The sequence below is a fragment of the Oncorhynchus kisutch genome, linkage group LG1 (assembly GCF_002021735.2).
Source record: "Oncorhynchus kisutch isolate 150728-3 linkage group LG1, Okis_V2, whole genome shotgun sequence".
Lineage (NCBI taxonomy): Eukaryota > Metazoa > Chordata > Actinopteri > Salmoniformes > Salmonidae > Oncorhynchus > Oncorhynchus kisutch.
Window position 1 is genome coordinate 21,159,689 of NC_034174.2, and position 21,675 is coordinate 21,181,363.

Consider the following 21,675-nt stretch of genomic DNA (forward strand, 5'->3'; position numbering starts at 1 on the left):
ATCACACCTGTAGAATGATTATAGTACATGACATTTGCTAATGCATATTTATATGGGTGTATTAATTTACATAAATTGCATTGAAGAATTGACAAACAAAGAATTGGCAGGTTATTTTATAAACACAGGTAGTGCCATCTACAGGTAGAGGACAAGTTGATGCACTGTTCTCTCCATTAAGAACTACATGCCAACAAGAAAAATCTATTGGTTAGGGAAATTGAGCTCTTGCTGCCATGGCAGCAGAAGTCTATAATCATTATTTCCAGTGTACTGTATTTGGCAAGTTGTAATCAGAGACATACAAAACTGTATTGTGTGTCAATATGAACAGCTCGATCTTGGGACTCCAAATCTAACAAGGCCTGATCACTAGCTACTTTTGAAATGGCATTTCACTGGTCCTTCGAATGATTTTCCATACTTAAGTCTAGGGACATGAAAGAATGCATAATAATGGGTTTAAAGATAAGACATTTTAGATACCTTTGTTACGATAGAGGATATCCAAAATCTGCAGATGTTTGCCTTACTGATATTTATTGAACAATGCTGAAAACATTATGCATATCAGTCCAATCAGCCTCAGTTATTGCTCATGTTGAATGGATGCCAGCTCAGAAACATGCCCTCAAGTGCAAATGGACCATCTTAAGCAATAAAGCACCTCGGCTGACAAACGTGGTATATCAGACCGTATACCATGGGTATGACTTTTTTTTCCACTGCTAATGACATTGGTAACCAATTAATAATGGCCTTATGGCACCTCGGAGGTTTGTGGTATATGGCCAATATACCACGGCTAAGGGCTGTTCTTAGCACGACGCAACACGCAGTGCCTGGATACAGCCCTTAGCCGTGGTATACTGGCCATATACCACAAACCTCCGAGGTGCCATAAGGCCATTATTAATTGGTTACCAATGTCATTAGCAGTAAAAAAAAAAGTCATACCCATGGTATACGGTCTGATATACCACGGCTGTCAGCCAATCAGCATTCAGTGCTCAAACCACAGTTTATAATAAATCTTACGTAGCACTTGTAGGGGCCTTGACGTCTGCACTCAACTGGTCTCGGTCATCCTGCACACAGCAGTCTGTCAGATGTCAAGGATTGATAGAGATCCAAGGTGTTAAAGAACTCCAAACATGAGCCAGGCCTGCGCCAAACCCTGCTAAATCCCTCATAGCGACTGGTCTAAATCAACAGGCAGTGGTGCTTCCTGGGTTGTTGAGCTACTTATTACACTGGGTTTTTGGAACACAGGAACCCTCCTGAAACATAACCACAGAACACATTCAAGAGAAATATTGAAAAGTGACTAAGCAGACTGAACATACCAATGACAGATCCAACTTTAGTGGAGGAAATTTGACAAGAAAAAAAACCTATCCCTTTGGTGCAAGGCCTATCAGTCAAGTGCAGCAATAACACAAAATAGACCCCAAGTGTGAAGTTGAGGGGTTTTATTCATTTTCAACCTACAATGAGCATAAAACAAGAACATGATTGGAGGCTATGACAGAAGAGGTTGAAAAACAGGAAAAGGAAGTTGAGCTAAACACCAACTTTCCTCTGACACTAGAGTGGAATAAAATTCACATTGAAACTCCTGTTAATGTTCTTCATCCTCAGTCTTTAACACAATTTAAAAAATAACTGCCTAAACTGTAACAGATTGGTTTTTTTTTTGGCAAAATTGATATCCCTTATTTTCAATTGACTAAATTTTTAAATAGCTATTTTTTTTCAAGTAACAGATAGGGGAGTTGTTTTCCACTCAAACAATCATTAGAAATTATAAAGTTAAAACCAGATAGACTATGCAGACTATGCAGAAAAATCCAGAGGATGATGGCAATGCAAGGGGAGAAAAATTAAATGATTGGTTCACATTGAAAATCAGTCCCTGATAGATACTGTAAAACAATTAAATCACATCCTGCCTGCTTATGTAAATATTGACATGGGTGTATAGCATTTTCCCCCTTCCGTGTCAACGCATCCTCTTTATGGTACACAATCAACATAGTCCAGTTTAAAACATCACTCACCAAAACACAGCTTTCATGGTCTTTATCCCCCCTACAACTCATACCTAGAGATCACATTTAATTTCCTCAAAGGCGCATGGGTGTACTTCAGGATTTCATTTGATTTAACTGTTCTCTATTAAAATATAGAATCCATTAATAACACATGGGAGGGCTAAAAATACAGACCAAGTGAACAAAAAAATAATAAAATCTAATACACAAAGCAGTCATTTTTTGTTGAATACAGTAGCAATAGGACCCCAGAGTTCAAAGTTCAGACACCTTTAAGTCGTGCATGTGGCTGAAGAGGAAGAGAGCAAAAAGGCAATCCACTGGTTCTCATCCAATCAGAGATTACCGCGTCACCTTTGGGTATGGGTATAGTTCTGCCCTTGAATCTGACATCCGACCAGACCTCAGACTAACCCACCTCATCCCCCCCTCCCTCCAGCTCATCTGTAATGGCCTATACGTCCTGACCCCTGACATTCAACCTCACCATGCTTGTTGAGTGTACACTCATTCTATAATTTCCTTGTCAGGCTGGCCATTCTGTATAATCGGTTAAGCTAAAAACAAGTATCCAATAAAATTACAATAGAAATCACAATTATAAAACCGCAAACAGGATTTAAAATTCATAGTCATCCTCTGCCATGTCGATAGCCCAGGCAAACTTTTCACGCTGAGTTTTGTTGTAGATCTTCTCGATAGGGATACCCCACTTCTTGCACCTAGGAGACAGCAGGAGGATATTAGAATGATAAACCCTCCAGGAGTTTAGACACTGGAAACTAAAACCAACTCACTCACTACTTTTAACTAATCAAAAGATATGTGCCACATATCCTGAGCAACTGAGTGTGTGGGCCAAGGGACAAGCAATGGAGAAAGCAAGATGTTGTGCATGACTGTCAACAAGTTTGTGGTCATGTCTCACCAGGCCACAGAGATGCGTGGATCCAAGTAGTTGAGTTTGGAGGTGCCCAGAGCAATCTGCTTGTTCTCCTCGCGGTCCGTCGCCTGCACCTCTAGCTTCATCAGCTGCTCTTCTAGCCTCTCCACAGCCTTCTTCTTGGTCTCCACAGCTCTGGGGGAGTAAGGGAAAGAATCAGCTACTTCTACATCCCAGCATACAAGTACCAATGGATGCCTCAACAAGCCAATCACATCCACATACTTACTTTTTGGACTTCTCGTCTCTCCGTACTTTGAGGTCAGCCTTGGCGCTCTTCACATCCCTCTTTGCGTCAGATAGCTGGTCCTTCTTTGCGTCAATCTGGTAGAAATATTATCAATGTCAATAATCTTGAAACTAAGGCCAAGTATAGCTGGATTCTCCTCCCCGCTGATCCTCAACACTGGGTTCCCACAAGGGTGCATTCTGAGCCCTCTCCTGTACTCCCTGTTCACCCACGACTGCGTGGCCACGCACGCCTCCAACTCAATCATCAAGTTTGCGGACGACACAACAGTGGTAGGCTTGATTACCAACAACGACGAGACGGCCTACAGGGAGGAGGTGAGGGCCCTCGGAGTGTGGTGTCAGGAACATAACCTCACACTCAATGTCAACAAAACTAAGGAGATGATTGTGGACTTCAGGAAACAGCAGAGGGAACACCCCCCTATCCACATCGATGGAACAGTAGTGGAGAGGGTAGCAAGTTTTAAGTTCCTCGGCATACACATCACAGACAAACTGAATTGGTCCACTCACAGACAGCATCGTGAAGAAGGCGCAGCAGCGCCTCTTCAACCTCAGGAGGCTGAAGAAATTCGGCTTGTCACCAAAAGCACTCACAAAATTCTACAGATGCACAATCGAGAGCATCCTGGCGGGCTGTATCACCGCCTGGTACGGCAACTGCTCCGCCCTCAACCGTAAGGCTCTCCAGAGGGTAGTGAGGTCTGCACAACGCATCACCGGGGGCAAACTACCTGCCCTCCAGGACACCTACACCACCCGATGTTACAGGAAGGCCATAAAGATCATCAAGGACATCAACCACCCGAGCCACTGCCTGTTCACCCCGCTATCATCCAGAAGGCGAGGTCAGTACAGGTGCATCAAAGCTGGGACCGAGAGACTGAAAAACAGCTTCTATCTCAAGGCCATCAGACTGTTAAACAGCCACCACTAACATTGAGTGGCTGCTGCCAACACACTGACACTGACTCAACTCCAGCCACTTTAATAATGGGAATTGATGGGAAATGATGTAAATATATCACTAGCCACTTTAAACAATGCTACCTTATATGTTACTTACCCTACATTATTCATCTCATATGCATACGTATATACTGTACTCTATATCATCGACTGTATCCTTATGTAATACATGTATCACTAGCCACTTTAACTATGCCACTTGTTTACATACTCATCTCATATGTATATACTGTACTCGATACCATCTACTGTATCTTGCCTATGCTGCTCTGTACCATCACTCATTCATATATCCTTATGTACATATTCTTTATCCCCTTACACTGTGTATAAGACAGTAGTTTTTTTGGAATTGTTAGTTAGATTACTTGTTGGTTATTACTGCATTGTCGGAACTAGAAGCACAAGCATTTCGCTACACTCGCATTAACATCTGCTAACCATGTGTATGTGACAAATAAAATTGGATTTGATTTGATTCTTACTATGCAGCTATTAAAAATGACATTACCGAGCCAAGTATCCCCAAAATAACAAAGAGTATGCATCCAGCAGACAAACATAACTCTAGAAACAAGTAACAAATAAACCCCAAACAAAATCCCAAATCATAGCAATAGTATTTTGTTTCCTTTTCTCCCATCAGCAAAGAGCCATCTCATCTGTCAGGTCGACTGGCCGTGTGTCCTCCCCGTGACTCACTTTAGTCTGGAGGTTCTGCATGGACTTCTCAAAGGTCTTGGGCGGTGCCCTCTGATGGTTACACAGGATGGCCACAGCTCTGTTGGCCCTGTTGTATGACAGGATCTTGGCTGGAAGGTTCTCATCCGCTACAAGTAGGGGAGAAAATGGACATTACTATGACCATTGCTATAGCCTTTACACCGTATTACAAGTGACCACCAGCACACAACTATCTACAACAGCTCCTCCCAGTTCCCACCTCTGGTCATACCAAACCAGAATATGAGATAAATGTGCTTTGGGTAGGTTGTGCATTCTTAGACCCTCTGTCTCTGGGTGGGGCTTCATGACCGTGGGGACTTACGGCTGGTGAGCTCCTTCAGCTGCTGCTGCAGAGTGATGGAGGCATTGTAGGTACGAAACACTTTGGCCGTCAGCCCGTCCATCAGCTCCTGAAGGTGCTTGTTCAGAATGGAGGTCTGGAGAATTGGAGGACAGAGAGAAATGCCACCATTAAATATGACTGATGGCAAGAGACGCAGAATTACAAGAGGATATCCAATTCCCACACGTCAAACAGGGTACTCATTTTCCCTCACAAGGTCCAGTGACATGACTAATACACTGCAATTCACAAGTAACGTACATTGAAAGTATTTTTTTGTTCTTACATTGAGCCGGTCAAAGAGGTCATCCTCTGGCTGCTTGTTTTCCATGAACAGCTGCAGGTTCTTGAATACCTAAGAAAAGGAGGACAGAATATTTACAACTCATAAGAATAACAAGGTGAGAGTAATCTGGAAACCATTGTAGTTCAACTCGAGGGAAAAAGCACAGAAATGTTCTGGTGAACCAAATGTCAATTCTTCAAGGCCTTACCCTCTTCTCCACGGGGACTTTGTTGTAGTAGCGGATGGAGTCTTTACCCAGGAAGTCAAACTCCACCACAAACTCCTGGCCGTCCTTCTCGGGGTACAGGTTGATGTGTTCCACTCGGAGGGAGCAGCAGCCCACTGTGTCCGCAGACTCCCCTTCCTCCTTCTCATTACCTGCTCTCAGAGCCAGCTGGTGCACAACACCACAGGGAACATGTTACAACCAAACTTGGAGCTGTGCGTGTGTGTGCGTGTGTGGCAGCAGTCTCACCTTATCGATGAAGTAGAGTGCCACGGCTCTCTGTCGGATCCTCATCTCTTTGGACTTCCAGTCCTCGCGGTACTGGTTCCTTAACCGGTCTACACACTTCTTCAGATTTCGGGCTGTCTCATACTTCTGCCAGTCCTTCTCTCCCTGCAGATCAACACACACCACCATTACAGCAACCAGGGGGAAGAGACAGGGGGCACAACAATGAACAAATATGAAAAAAATGAAAAAAAAAGAATTGAGAAAGGTTGGGTCTCCCGAGTGGCGCAGTGGTTGCAGCGATTGGATACTTCAAAATTGGCGAGAAACGGGATAAAAAATATAAAAAATGATTTGAGAAATGTTGAATAGGATTGCAGACTTTTGTCATCTCTAGAGACTTCATTAAAAGCTAACGATACAAGACGTCACCTGCTCCCACCTTCACTGCAACCACCATGAGCCATAATAAAGATGAACCTGCCTTGATTCTTGAGCTGGGATTCAGCATGATATACTTGATAGAGCCTTGGATGTTCTCTGTCCACGACACCAGCCAGGTCACCTTGTTGTCATGACGCAACTCCTTCCATTTGGTACCAGGGGGAGGCTTGGGGTGCTTGGAGTCCCTGTGTGAGAGAGAAAGAATAGAGTGGCTGAGTCAGAGCAAGTATCCAGACATACACACACTAATCTGGTCCAAACAAGCAGTCCCATCGGTTAATATAATCAAGAGAAGGGGAAAGCGCTGTAGAACATTTTGTAAGCCTTTTCTTTCATTATGTTCATATTGCTACCAGGACTATGAGTTTAATGGTTCACCCACCGTTTGTAATCAACTGTGGAAAGGGAAAGGTGGATACCTTCCGGTTACTGGCCCAACGCTCGAAGGGCTGCTTGAATGCAGAGCGAATACTAAGTTGTGTTTTATAGCGTTTCCGTCTTGCTCCGGTGGTAGGAATACTGGGGTGAGGTTGGCGTAAATGTGTCAACATGTTTGAGGTGTTGGCAGCTGCATAGGGTACTCTCGTAATCTACTGGGAAGCCAAAATGTTCCCAAACTGGAGATTTAAAATGACTGAGACTCCCAGTTTATGGACACCACCACTCGCCATCGTACAGAACTAGTTACCAGCTGCGCCTTACAAAACGTGCCAATTAAGACTAGAATTCTGATTACAATGGGAGCATAGGCTCTAGTCGTTTTAATAGAATAGCCTGAAATGTTCTCAGCTCAGATTTACACAAGAGGCATACAACGCAGAGTAGGCATAGCCATATAGCCTGGTGTTATATTTTATGTATTCATTTAGGTTCACAGTGCGGCCCTGATTTAGGACCCCATACCAAACGGTTTGGTACGAATACATGTAACCATTGCACTCCTACCCAGGACCCTGTCACTCACTTGCTGCAGTTTATGATGATGTCCTCAGGGCGGATGCGGCGTTTCAGCATGCCCATCTTGGGGTGGTCTCCTCGGCCACGGAACAGGCCCGGGGGCTCAATGCGAAAGTTAGCAATGCGCTCCTTGTGGTTGTCCATGATGCAGAAGCCATACTCCTGTAGGAGGCGTTCGTTCTCCACTTTGATTTTCTACAAGAAGCAGAGAACCAGAGACAAACTAGTTAGATCTGGGTACAGTTGTTGGAACTCTGGACCAGCCTGAAGATTCCATGTATTATTACTCCACTGTCTCATGTAGAACTTCACTGGATAGTCGTGGTCTGAACGGGGTTATATATATATATTTTTTTTTATGTAAGAAAAAGCACCAAGTATTGTTCTTGCTCACCAGTTTATCATCTTTAGTCATGGCCTTTCTGGCCTCAGACTGAGCCTTGAAGTATTCCCCCATTTCATTGAAGTTACACTTCTTCAGGTCTGTGATCTTAGACTTCTCCTCCGAGGTCATTTCCTGTAGGAGGGAACAGAGGTAGACAAGTCATGATCATGTGTGTATGGAATTACTGTTCCAAATCACCATTTCTAAAAAAAAAAATATGAAAGACATCTAAGTAACGCAATTGCAAACTCCAGGTATACAGCCTTAAACATTCACTACCTTTCTCCAGTCTTTGAAGAAGTTTTTCCGGAAGGCATCCTTGGTAGTGTACTCATGGTCCAGCATTTTGGCAAAGAAGGTGGCCACCTCCTCAGCCTCTGGGCCGAGCTTCATCTGCTTCCCTACAGAGGGATTTCAGCAGAGACTTGTTCAACCAGCCAAACCCTCCACTTCCACTCAGCAAAGCCCACTCATAAATGGACCAAGTGTCATAGAAATAACAGCACTTGAGTATTAATATTACCATCATAGAAAAATCGGACTTTGCTGGGAAGAGGTTCGTACGGTGCTGCCATGACTGGGCCTTTATGTTCCAGAAACCTCCATTTGGAACCGTCAGTTGCCCTCTCCTCTTCCCACCTGTAGTCCAACAGGGTACAACAACGTGAAGTGATGGTTGATGCACAAACTAAATCCTTTGTCCAACAGAGATACAAAAAACATCCACATTTTATCCATCACCATAATGAGCATTCCATAACGAGGCAGTCAGCGTGCCTTCACAAAAGCTCTGAGCAGCAACACAGCTGGAGGGCAACTATGACACTCACCATTTCCACTTCTCCTCAGGCTCCTTCTTTGCTTTCTTTTTCCCGTCAGCAACTTCCCCTTTCTTGTTTTTTTGTGTCTTTTTGGGCTTGATGTCCTTTACAAGAAACAAAGAATGCATGAGTCTCCTTACTCGCAACGGATCACTGAAATATATCCAATATGAAATCCAAAGATTTCCACGTACCTCATCTTGTTTCCTCTTCTTTGTTTTCTTGTCCACTCTGTCATTTTCAATTTTAATTTTTTTGGGCTTGAATTCAGTTCTAAAAAATAAAAATAAACACCTTATAAAGAGGCCTGACTAATGGTAGATTCAACAACTATCTTGGTCCTCTCTACACCAAACTACATAGTCATACCGAAAGGCAGCTGTGTGGTTCTTGCAAAGCCAAGAATGACCAAACATTGTCATTGCCCAACTGAACGAGGAAAAACCAGATGGGGTTGGTCTAAACATGGCAACTACAGCCAACATTTTTATCATACAAATGTAACAGGGCCAAAGACTAAGAAAGAAATGGGCCTGTTGACAGAGTTAAGTACAGATCTACTCACTCGTCATTGTCACGCTGTCTTTTCAGGGACTTGGGAGAGTGGTAGAAGTGATCATTGTCCGGCTCCGTCTTAATGCGATGAGGGCTGGTGATAGAATTCAAACATTTACATTCATTGTGCATTTGAAATCAAATATGTAGGGTCCTATAAAATCTGTTGTGGAAAATGCACACGGAATGTAGACATAACGGAATTTAACCATATTCAAAAATGTAATGAAATTAGTAGGAAATCTTAATATATTGAACTAAAGAAAATGCATTAATTTGCCCAAGTTAATCATAGCACATGAACAAAAATCTGATTAGTATTTTCCTGCAACGGCACAGGAATGCCCCCGTGCACATATCTACACTGTGTAGACGATAGCAACGAAGCTAATAATAACCTGCTGGTCAAGATGAAAGGCTCTCAAAAACCTTCTCAATTAAGTGCTAAATACAAAGTAGCCTATGTCTATAACTGGCAGAATGATATCGTGATTACTTGCATCAATCAAGGAGCAATTTATTTAGCAAACTCTGGATTCACATAAACGCTACAGAAACATTGCTAACCATCTCTGGCACTTAAAGGATAACTGCATCCAAAAACATACATTTCTTGGCTTTTTCCAGACCTCAAAAGTGGTCTCCAGATGTGGTTTATTAAGCATGGTTATGGACTTATAAAAAACAAATAGAACATCCCATGTTGTTTAAGTGTGATTGAGACCAAAAACTGGAGAAAAAAAACTATTTGGGGAAAAACAAACTTCTGCACAAAAATAAAATTTAAATAAATAATACAATCGCTGATTTTATAGGGCCCTAGATATGTAACCAGCATCTGTAAGAAGCACAAATGTCAAATGAACAATAGAAACCAAACCTACCTGGCAAAGCCATTCTCTTTTTCCTTCTTCGGCTTGATCTGCAAGATGACAACGAAGAGTTAAAACATGCATCTTTTGAAATGTTAAGAGCTATAAATTCAGGTTCTCACTGAGAAAGAGACTGGACAAATATTTGACAAACTGATTGGCACATCTAAACCAAAATGGCAGCGACGCATCCCCTCTCCGTTGGATAATTAGCACACCTCATCCTTCCTGTGGTCTTTTTCCTTGTGTTTGTCCTTGTGTCTGTCTGTGCTGACATCTTCGTGCTTTATTCGCTCCTTTTCTCTGTGTTTCTTTTCCGAGAACTCCTTATGGTCACTGGAATTTCACAGATTACATCAGCATCAGATTGAACATACCAATAAGGAAATCAACTAAGAGTGTATATTTGAGGATATACTATAGCAATAAAACAGTGAGGAGTCTCTGGCGGGTCCTACGCCCATTCATACACACCCTGCTTATCAGACAAATCATCAAACAAACAGCTACGTTAAAGAGTTCAACAAAGCAAATGTGTGGGTGTCAATTACTGCCCTAGTGACGCACTAAGTTTCACCTATGTGACCCTGCTTAAAAAGACTGGAGAGTCATACCTGTTGCCATATTTTGATTTATCACGTTCCCTGTCCTTCTTGTGGTCCTTGTGTTTGTGTTCTTTATCCTTGTACTTATCTTTATGCTTATGAGAATCTGCAAAATAAGAAAGTTATTCAAATGCGGACTGACGGAAAGGCTAAATGACCATTGCCAAAGGAATAGGAAACATTTAGGCTACAGAAACATTCTGTAAATATATCCACTTTTCTTCAACCCTTCTCTACACCCGGCAGGTGAAAACAGCTAATACTAAACACAAAAGACATCTACCGCACCAGGAACAATTAGTAAACAATACTCCAGTCTATGCTTAAGAAACACACAAAACAAGTTCAGACAAGTTTCCATGGTAAAACTAAAAGGTTAGTAAAAAGAATACAACTGGCAATGTGAGGAAAAAAAATGTTATGCAAAACACAAATATGTGCACAAAAAGACATGGGAAGATTTGACAGTGTTGTAATGTCTGAATGACTGACTAGATAAGAGTGCCTCTTGGCTCAGGAAGTGCTAGGCCAGAACACTCATCCAACACCTGGGCGTGAATCTAAATACTGACAGTCGGATTGTATGTGCATCCGTGTCAGCCGGAATACATTACTGGTTGGAAGGGGTTACAAATTAAGTCACAAATTAAGTTAAAAAACAATTCAGGTCAGACTTAGGGCCATGAGAGGATGTGCCATGCATGGTAAGACAGCACCTCCTAGTGCCCATTAACAGTTGAGGTTCATTTTTACTCGGAAACAGTATCAACATGGATGAAAAGAGGGAGCAAGCTCTAACAGGCCTAGTCCATCTGCTTTCACTTAACCAACCCCCTACAAGCAGCAATAGTAGCTAAATGAATGCCAATCTTCTCTCCTTAGTTGATACATATACAACACAGGTACTTCACACAGTCAAACAAAAGTTGACAGCCAAAGAAACATAATACATTAAATTACTTTCTCCTACTGCAATCGAGGCATGTTTTGAAAGGTGAGGCTTTAAAATAAGGGACTCAGTCACACGGCTCTATGCCCCACAGCAAGCTACTGGCCGACACACCAATAAACAGATTTCCTCTTCCTCATGATCTGACATCACCTATGGCAGGCAATAAATGCATTTGAAACCAAAGAGGACACAGATGCAAGATTAAATTAACATGTTGGCATCTGTAGATTCTATTAGTTAGGGACTGCAGTAGGAATGTGGGCTATAGGTCTTCAGAGCCATGAAATAAAATCTAAACAATTTGTATCATGGCATTTATAAACAAACTAGTCTGAGGATTCTTTGGGGCAAGCCCTTGCAGAGCTTGGACTGATGTTTGCCTATGTACCATCATCATTACAGCATTTCTTGTAGATCTTAAATCTAACAAATAAGAGCAAATCAGTGACTGGCTGTTTTCACTTCAGGGCCCCATGCTCCACTACTGCAGAAGACAAAACAAGAAATAAATATGTCTTGTATACAGGGACAACTCTTAACCCCTGAGTCTCCATTGGACCCCTGTATTCCATGTTCTAACAAGGTATCAGGTTTTGTGCTTGACATAGGCTGTTCTGACCAACAATGGACAGCTCACACTACATTTACATTTGTCATTCAGCAGACGCTCTTATTCAGAGCAACTTAGTGAGTGCACACATTTCCATACTGCCCCACCATGGGAATCGAACCCACAACTATGGCATGTCAAGTGCAGTGTTCTACCAACAGACACAACCATTTCAGGAGCCCACTATGTGATGGTGAGAACCAAAACCACAAACCAAATATGATATAGGCCTAGTATTCATTCAAAAATAGCTGTGAGGGAATTGTTTGATGCAGGAAAGGCTGTTCTGAGATGTACCACAGTAGAAAATGCATTCAATGCAGTGTTCTGACAACTTTATATTTGAATTGGGACAGCAATCACTTCTTTGCATGTTAAAATCCCAATCCCTATCTGGACTTCGAAACAGATTCACACAAAACTAATCTGGAAAGATGAATAGTTTGTCTAAAGCTGTAGGATTTTGAGGCAGCCAACCATGTTGTCCCAAGGGCTAGGAGTGGAGTCCTTGTCCATAAGAAATACACTGTCATATGAGAAATAAACATGAATCGAAATTACCCTTTTTGAAATTGTTCAGAAATAATCTTTCACAAAAAATGTGTACTTAGTGGTGAGGGGATGCATGTTGTAGCTTCTGAAACCTTAAAAAAGGTAATTCATACTTGTGAAATACCACTGCTGGGGGTTTAACTTGTTAGGCCTCAGTGGCCATGTGGTTTAGACCATGCCAACAAAGCTATCAAATCAATGAATTAAGTAATCAAAAATTGTGTTAGTAGTGGAAGTCCATGTGCATTGTCAAACTTGCACCACAATTCTGTCAGGGATGTTATAAAATCCCGGATTGGACTCGAGTCCACAACTAGTTAATGTAAATTAACTTCTATATGATACAGAATTATCCATAATACATTCGGATAAGACTATAAAATATTATTTAAAAGCAAAACGGGGCCATCAGATGATTTTACTTCCTCCGCCGCTGGAAATCGTGTCTTGATACAAACGGTCCTGCGTGTTTCCCCTCCATATCACAGCCATCTGCACTTCAGCTATGTTTCCTAGTCAGACCGCTAGACAGAAAAAAGAAAATGGCGCAGAGACTAAGTTCTCAACCCCCAAACCCTTACTTTTAGACTCGGAATGTGGGATTTTAAGCCGGCCAACAACCAAATCTAATTTAGTATACCAATAAAACACCTCTAGTTCTTTAAGAATTTGTGATAAGATCGAGATTATAAAATGTTTAAAAGCTATTAAAGAGCCACCCATTTGAACAATAGGCGCTTGTGAGTGAGGCAGAGGACTTAGTCTCTGGACGCCATTTCTGCCCTTTGCTAAACTAGCTATATGTCTGGCTAGCGAACTAGCCCATGTTAGCAGATAGCTAGCTAACTACAGTGTGGACACGTCAGAATTTGAAGGAGACAATCATTGTGACAGTTGTTTGACACATTAACGTTACACTTACCATTGACCCGAGAGCCGGAGTCTATCTGCAAATTGTAAAACAAAGATTGGTTAACTAGCCATGTTCCTTGATTGATGGCTTGCTAGCTGGATAACTTTGAACTTGTTGGCTAGCTCGCTGGCTAACGACTAGCTAGCAACCCTGCTGATGGTTTGCAATTGAGACCAGTCTGATAAAATGGCTAACGAGCTAGAGCACAGTGCCTTTGCCATCCTTAGTTAGCCACAAAGTTTAGTTGAATGGACTTTACTTTTTATTATCTGAAAAACACAATATTGAAAGAATGACAAAACACTTATTTCTGTCACATTTGTTGCAATTATATTCACTGTTGATTGGCTAGTTAGCCAAGTTACCTAGCTAGCTAACATTAGTGTAGCCTGGCTGCTGAGGCAAATAAAAAAAGCAAGCGAGTTTAATGTCCTACAAAGCTCATTCGCAATGACACGGCAAACGATTACAAATGTTACCTGGCTATCGTTGTGGGAATGATCTCCACTCATTTTCAATTATTAATCTGTTAAAAGCAAAGTGTGAAACGTGTTGGAGGAAACCGCCGACGAGCTGATGCGAGCAGAATGAAGAAAGAAACAGTTGTGTAACAGACTAAGTCCAAATTGTAAGTAAGTGCGCATGCGCGTGTCTTTTTAAATGGGTGGGAAAAAGCAGTTGGCCACTTTTAGCCCCCCCTCCTCAAAACGTGCTCTCCGTCCCACGCGTTCAGTGGTCTCACGTAGTTTCTCCAAAACATGCATACATATGCATACATTGTTAACCTAAAATATTGTCCTATTCAGTGGAGGAAAAAGTACCCAAATGTCATACTTGAGTAAAAGTAAAGATACCTTAATAGAAAATTACTAAAGTAAGAGTGAAAGTCACCAGGTAAAACACTACTTGAGTAAAAGTTTTAAACAATTTGGTTTAAAATATACTTAAGTATCAAAAGTAAATGTAATTGATAAAATATACTTAAGTATGAAAAGTAAAATTATAAATAATTTCAAATTACCAATATTAAGAAAACAAGATGGCACAATTTTCTTTTTTTCTTTTTCTTTTTTTTTAAGGATAGCCAGGGGCACACTCCAACCCTCAGACATAATTTACAAAGGAAGCATTTGTGTTTAGTGAGTCTGCCAGATCAGAAGCAATAGGGATGACCAGGGGTGTTCTCTTGATAAGTATGGTTTTAACCATTTTCCTGTTATGATAGCCATCCAAAATGTAGTGAGTGTCAGGGAAAATGTATGGAATAAAAAGTACATCATTTTCTTTAGGAATGTAGTGAAGTAAAAGTAAAAGTGCTCAACATTATAAATAGTAAATTAAAGTACAGATACCCCCCAAAAATACTTAAGTAGTACTTTAAAGTATTTTTTATTTCAGTACTTTACAACACTGGTTGTATAATTATAAATACAGTTTATACAGGTGTTATACACATTTTCTGTATAACTAGCCTCTAATACATGTATGTAAACAAACCATAGATGTCTCAATGTTTGTGCCTGGATACAGCCCTTAGCCATGGTATAATGGCTATAGACCACAAACCCCCGAGGTGCATTATTGCTATTATAAACTTGTTGCCAACATAATTAGAACAGTAAAAATAACTGTTTTGTCATACCTGTGGTACAGGTATAGGTATACAGTCTGATATACCACGGCTTTCGAAGGGCTCGAACCACCCAGTTTATAATATCTGGGTGGTTTGAGTATAATATCAGTATTTATTGCATTTACAACTTGTCTAAGTCTTATCATCAACCGATTTCAGCCAGTGGCTGTCAATTGACTGCATTTTTTGTATGAAATGTTGTGATTTTGTCAGTTAATTTGAGAAATTATTGGAATCATTCCAATTGATTGCTAGCTAATAAACATACTGTGCAGATCAAGTTTCAAGTTGAATTAATCTTATGTACGGGATACATGGTATACACAGTCCAATAAAATGCTTACTTACAGGTTGTCACGCCCTGACCTTAGAGATCCTTATTATTCTCTGTTTGGTTAGGTCAGGGAGTGACTCTGGTGGGAAATTCTATGTCTTCTGTTTCTTTGTTTTCGGCCGGGTGTGGTTCCCAGTCAGAAGCAGCTGTCTATCGTTGTCTCTGATTGGGGATCATACTTAGGCAGCCCTTTTTCCCACCATTTGGTTGTGGGATCTTGTTTTCTGTTTAGTGTCTTAGCCTGATAGAACTGTGCACTTTCGTTTTTGCTTTTGTTAGTTTGTTTGAGTGTTTTTTGAATAATGGCATCATGAACACTTTCACGCTGTGCTTTGGTCTACTCTTCCTACCACCAACGAGAGCCGTTACACAGGTTCCTTCTTGATAGTGCAATAACAAACAATCAAAGAAGAATATGAACATAAAGTAAAATTGCTTAGTAGAATAGAATGCAGGAATACACACACAATTTATAATCCAATACTTACATGTTTTTGTGAAAGGGGGAGGTGGCAAGTGTTTAAATTGTGCAGTATTTAGAAATCATAAAAAGAGTCTGGTAGCAGAAGACGTAATGTGTGTGTAGCATGGGTGTGGGTGTGTGAGTGAGTGAATGTGTGCTAAGGTGCGGAGAATAAGAGCAGGTTTTCAGTCGAGTTCAAGTGTTCAGCAGTATGATGTTTTGTAGATAGAAACAGTCTCTGAGCCTGTTATCAGACCTCAAGCTCTGATACCGTCTGCCCGATGGTAAGCAATTGAACAGCTCGTGGCTGGGGTCCTTGATAATTCTGCGGGCCTCCCTCAGGCACCATTTCGGGTAGATGTCCTGGATGGGTGGGAGCACGGTCCCAGTGATGTACTGGGCGATCTTCATAACCCGCTGGAGGTCCTTGCGGTTGTGGACGGAGCAATTCCCGTACCAGGCCATGATGGAACCGGTCAGGACGCTCTCGATGGTCCAGCAGTAGTATTTGGAGAGGACCCGGTGTAGCATAATCTTAAAATTAATTGTTTTACACAATATCTGTTTCAAGTCCAGGTGCCCAAGAAAGCGAAGGTAACCTGCCTAAATGAGCACTCAAGTCGGTAGCCATGAAGTGCTTTGAAAGGCTGGTCGTGGGTCACATCAACGCCATCATCCCGGAAACCCTAAACCCACTCCAATTCGCATTCGCAAATGCCCATCACTGGGGCCAAAAGATCCACAGATGATGCAATCTCAATCGCACTCCACACTGCCCTTTCCTACCTGGACAAAAGGAATACCTATGTGAGAATGCTTTCATTGACTACAGCTCAGTGTTCTATACCATAGTGCCCACAAAGCTCATCACTAAGCTAAGGACCCTGGGACTAAACACCTCCCTCTTCCTGACTGGCCTACCCCAGGTGGTAAGGGTAGGCAACAAAACATCTGCCATGCTGATCTTCAACACGGTGGCCCCTCAGGGGTGCATGTTTAGTCCCCTCCTGTACTCCCTGTTCACCCACGACTGTGTGGCCAAGCATCACCATTAAGTTTGCTGACGACACAACGGTGGTAGGCTTGATCACCGACAACAACGAGACAGCCTATAGGGAGGAGGTCAGAGACCTGGTAGTGTGGTGCCAGGACAACAACCTCTCCCTCAACTTAAGCAAGACAAAATAGATGATCGTGGACTACAGGAACAGGAGGGCCGATCACGCCCCCATTCACATTGACGGGGCTGTAGAGGAGCAGGTTGAGAGTTTCAAGTTCCTTGGTGTCCACATCACCAACAAACTATCATGGTCCAAACACACCAAGAAAGCCGTGAAGAGGGCATGACAATGCCTTTTCCCCCTCAGGAGACTGAAAAGATTTGGCATTGGTCCCCAGATCCTCAAAATGTTATCCAGCTGCACCATCGAAAGCATCCAAACTAGTTGCATCACTGCCTGGTATGGCAACTGCTCGGCATCCGACCGTAAGGCGCTACAGAGGGTAGTGCGTACAGCCCAATACATCACTGGGGCCAAGCTTCCTGCCACCCAGGACCTATATACTAGGCAGTGTCAGAGGAAGGCCAAAGAAATTGTCAAAGACTCCAGTCACCCAAGTCCTAGACTTTTCTCTTTGCTTCTACATGGCAAGCGGTACCGGAGCACCAAGTCTAGGCCCAAAAGGCTCCTTAACAGCTTCTACCCCCAAGCCATAAGACTGCTGAACAATTAATCAAATGGCCACCTGGACTATTTACATTGACCCCCTTCCTTTGTTTTTACACTGCTGCTACTAGCTGTTTATTATCTATGCATAGTCACTTTACCCCTACCTACATGTACCCCTGCACTTTGACTCAGTACCGGTACCCCCTGTATATAGCCTTGTTATTGTTATTCTATTGTGTTTCTTTTTTTTAAACTTTAATTTATTTAGTAAATATTTTCTTAACTCTATTTCTTGAACTGCATTGTTGGTTAAGGGCTTGTAAGTAAGCATTTCACGGTAAGGTCTACAGCTGCTGTATATGGCGCATGTGACAAGTATTTGATTTCATTTCATTCAATCTTATCACAGCACACTGGCTGACCATGGTTTACCAACTCCCTGACCAAAATGGCTGACCTTTACTGTCATAAAACATTTTATGTCCATTTTAGTATTCTAATTCCTAATTCTATGCAACATAGCACCAAACAGCACACACCAAAGGGCCATTTTGATCAGATAGAGGTTCCTTTGTGCATTAGAACTGAATAGATAAATAGCTGCAACATATCTTTCTTTAGCAGTGACAATTTGAAATGCAGAAGCAACTGTGTGGAGCCCATAGGAGATGGGATGGTGATTTGATAAATCAATTGATGCTGTCCTGGCCCTAGTGGAAATACTGCAGTCCACCACCAGTATCTGAGAGAATGTCCATAGGATGGAACTATCATGACCAGCCAGATCATCTGTGATACATGTCAGTATTCGATGTCCATCAATGTCTGAGGACACTGTAGTGCTTTTAAAACACTTATTCAAAGTGCACAGTGGAGACCACTGAGTTGGTATATCAATATTATAAGCCTATTTTTGGATTGAACATTTTACAGTGTGTTGATATAATACTCTCTGCTGTCAATAAGGAATATTGCAGTAAGCCCAACTCCCTTGCATCCTACTTAGTTCTCTCCCAGGGATCATAGTTTTGGCTGGCGATTTGAGGATGTCTGGCAAGATCCAGTTGAATGAATGTGGAATATTTGAGAGTATTACTCTATTTACACTAGTCAAGGTACTAATGCACAGGAATACATTGTGAAAATAAGCATTTTAGTGGTGCATGTACATTATGTGGATCATACATACTTTTCAGTCAGCAAATCATTCATAGTCAATGAATTATTCACATTTAGAACATTGGTGTTTCTACAATATTTCCCCTCAGTTCTCAGATTGACCAGTAGAGAAGTCTGTTCTGTGTTTGAATCGTTAAGACCCTCTCAGATCAGTGTGGCTAAATCTCATTATGAGGATTATCAACGTTGATGGAGGAACAGCATGAGATAATACCAAAAACTCCTCCCCTCAGTAGAGACCACATGCTTTAGTTCATGATATGCCAAATCTGTACCTTTCTTTATAAAGTACACGATACAGTATATACAAAACTATGTGGACACACCTTCAAATTAGTGGATTTGGCTATTTCAGACACACCTGTTGCTGACAGGTGTATAAAATCGAGCACACAGCCATGCAATCTGCATAGATGAACATTGGCAGTAGAATGGCCTTACTGGAGAGCTCAGTGACGTTCAACGTAGCACCATCATAGGATGCCACCTTTCCAACAAGTCAGATCGTTACCTTTCTGTCCTGCTAAAGCTACCCCAGTCAACTGTAAGTGCGGTTATTGTGAAGTGGAAACATCGAGGAGCAAGAACGGCTCAGCCGCGAAGTGGTATGCCACACGAGCTCACAGAACGGGACTGCCGAGTGCTGAAGCACGCGGAGCGTTAAAATTGTTTGTCCTTGGTTGCAACACTCACTACTAAGTTCCAAACTGCCTCTGGAAGCAACGTCAGCACAAGAACTGTTTGTTCAGGAGTTTAATGAAATGGGTTTTCGTTGCCAAGCAGTAGCACACAAGCCTAAGATCCCCATGCGCAATGCCAGAGTCAGCTGGAGTGGTGTAAAGCTCGCCGCCATTAGACTCTGGAGAAGTGAATCACGCTTTACCATCTGGCAGTCCGATGGACGAATCTGGGTTTAGTGAATGCCAGGATTGTCATGGTTCTGACGAGCTGTGGAGTTACCTCCCGGCTACCCAGTCACCGTCTGTTACTACCCGCAACCCTCCACAGTCAGCACCAGATTCAAGCCTTCGTGGACTCCGGGGCCGCAGATTACTTCATTGATCAAGATTTTGCCAGAGAATTACAAATCTCCTTGTCACGTTCTGACCATCGTTCGTATGTGTTTTCCTTGTTTTAGTGTTGGTCAGGACGTGAGCTGGGTGGGCATTCTATGTTGTGTGTCTGGTTTGTCTATTTCTATGTTTGGCCTGATATGGTTCTCAATCAGAGGCAGGTGTTAGTCATTGTCTCTGATTGGGAACCATATTTAGGTAGCCTGTTTTGTGTTGGGTTTTGTGGGTGATTGTTCCTGTCTCTGTGTTTGCACCAGATAGGGCTGTTTAGGTTTTTGCACGTTTATTGTTTTTGTTAGTTTATTCATGTATAGTGTCTTTATAAATTAAACATGAATAACCACCACGCTGCATTTTGGTCCGCCTCTCTTTCACCAGAAGAAAACCGTTACACTCCTGCGTGAAATGTCCTATCCCTCTGCAGATTCAAGCCCTCGATGGACACCCCATTGGCTCAGGCCAGGTGGAATATCAGAACAAGCCCATTCTACTGCAGCTTGAGCTGAATCACTCAGAGACTCTTAGATTTATTTTGATCACTGCTCCCGAGAACCCCCTTATCCTAGGGTATCCCTGGCTAGCGCTACATAACCCACTATTCTCCTGGTTCACGGGACACTTACTAGACTGGGGCAAGGACTGCTATACTAAATGTCTAAGACCGCCACCAAGAGCTTCGTTGTGTCCTCCTGCATCCATCGGAGACCGCTCTTCCACCCGAATACTTTGACCTCCGGGAGGCTTTCAGTAAGAGGCAAGCGGCCACCGTCCTCCCTCATCGTCCATACGACTGTGCTATAGAACTCCTACCCGGCTCCACACTTCCCCGGGGCCGTCTGTACTCCCTCTCAAGCCCTGAAGCAGTGGTCATGGACAATTACATCCGGGAGTCGCTGGAGGCAGGATTCATTCGCTCCTCTACATCCCCAGCTGGTGCAGGCTTCTTCTTCATGGGTAAGAAGGATGGAGGCCTGCGTCCGTGCATCGATTACAGAGGGCTGAACCAGATTATGATCAAGTATCGTTACCCCCTACCCCTGATGTCCGCTGCCTTGGAGTTGGCCCAAGGCGCCCAATTCTTCACCAAACTGGATCTCCACAATGCTTACAATCTGGTGAGAATCAGGGAAGGAGGTGAGTGGAAAACTGACTTTAACACCAAGTGTTTATCACTGGGCTACCTCCATCTCAAGGGCTTACAACTATCCTGATGGTCATCGATCGATTCTTCAAGGCAGCCCATTTCATAGTCTTACCAAAGTTGCCTTCAGTGAAGGAGACAGCTGATCAAATGATTACCCATGTCTTCCGACTACACAGGCTTTCCCAGGACATTGTGTCAGATCGGGGGCCCCAGTTCTTTGCACGGTATTGGAAGGCCTTCTACTCTCTGTTCGGGGCATCGATGAGTCTCTCCTCGGGGTTCCACCAACAGTCGAATGGGCAAACTGAGCGGGCCAACCAGGAGCTAGAGAAGTTCCTCCGCTGCTTCGTCTCCACTCAGGCTAGCAACTGGAGCAGGTTCTTCGTCTGGGCGCAGTATGCTCATAACACACTGCCAAACTCGTCCGCTGGACTGTCACCGTTCGAGTGTCAGTTTGGGTTCGCCTCCTCCCTGTTTCCTGAACAA

At 42.7% G+C, this 21,675-nt stretch overlaps 1 protein-coding gene across 3 annotated transcripts; it reads right to left on the reverse strand.

Moving 5' to 3' along the window:
- Positions 1 to 1,457: 1,457 nt before the first annotated feature.
- On the reverse strand, positions 1,458 to 14,316 carry top1a (DNA topoisomerase Ia). Of its 3 annotated transcripts, XM_020492222.2 has the most exons (22): positions 14,173 to 14,270; positions 13,703 to 13,727; positions 13,203 to 13,304; positions 10,676 to 10,772; positions 10,280 to 10,397; positions 10,074 to 10,111; positions 9,200 to 9,283; positions 8,829 to 8,907; positions 8,644 to 8,738; positions 8,337 to 8,452; positions 8,093 to 8,214; positions 7,823 to 7,945; positions 7,436 to 7,623; positions 6,512 to 6,656; positions 6,049 to 6,192; positions 5,782 to 5,967; positions 5,574 to 5,642; positions 5,267 to 5,381; positions 4,921 to 5,048; positions 3,227 to 3,321; positions 2,983 to 3,132; positions 1,458 to 2,776 (listed from the first exon to the last, which is right to left on the reverse strand). In XM_020492222.2, the coding sequence occupies exons 3-22, from the start codon at positions 13,270 to 13,272 to the stop codon at positions 2,674 to 2,676; spliced, it is 2,265 nt and encodes a 754-aa protein (XP_020347811.1). In that variant the 5' UTR covers positions 13,273 to 13,304; positions 13,703 to 13,727; positions 14,173 to 14,270; the 3' UTR covers positions 1,458 to 2,673. The 3 variants fall into 3 exon arrangements, with proteins under 3 accessions (XP_020347811.1, XP_020347820.1, XP_020347829.1); XM_020492231.2 differs by lacking the exon at positions 13,203 to 13,304 and having other exon boundaries at positions 14,173 to 14,316; XM_020492240.2 differs by lacking the exon at positions 1,458 to 2,776 and having other exon boundaries at positions 3,035 to 3,132; positions 3,223 to 3,321.
- Between the last annotated feature and the right edge of the window lie 7,359 nt (positions 14,317 to 21,675).

Excerpts from the sequence above, each read along its gene's own strand:
- top1a (XM_020492222.2), bottom strand. The coding sequence starts at position 13,272 with ATGGCTGTGATATGGAGGGGAAACACGCAGGACCGTTTGTATCAAGAC. Across the intron at positions 9,284-10,073 it reads AAAGAGAATGGCTTTGCCAG|CCCTCATCGCATTAAGACGG; the intron begins GTAGGTTTGGTT and ends TTCTATCACCAG. Across the intron at positions 5,049-5,266 it reads GCTGAAGGAGCTCACCAGCC|CGGATGAGAACCTTCCAGCC; the intron begins GTAAGTCCCCAC and ends CCCTACTTGTAG.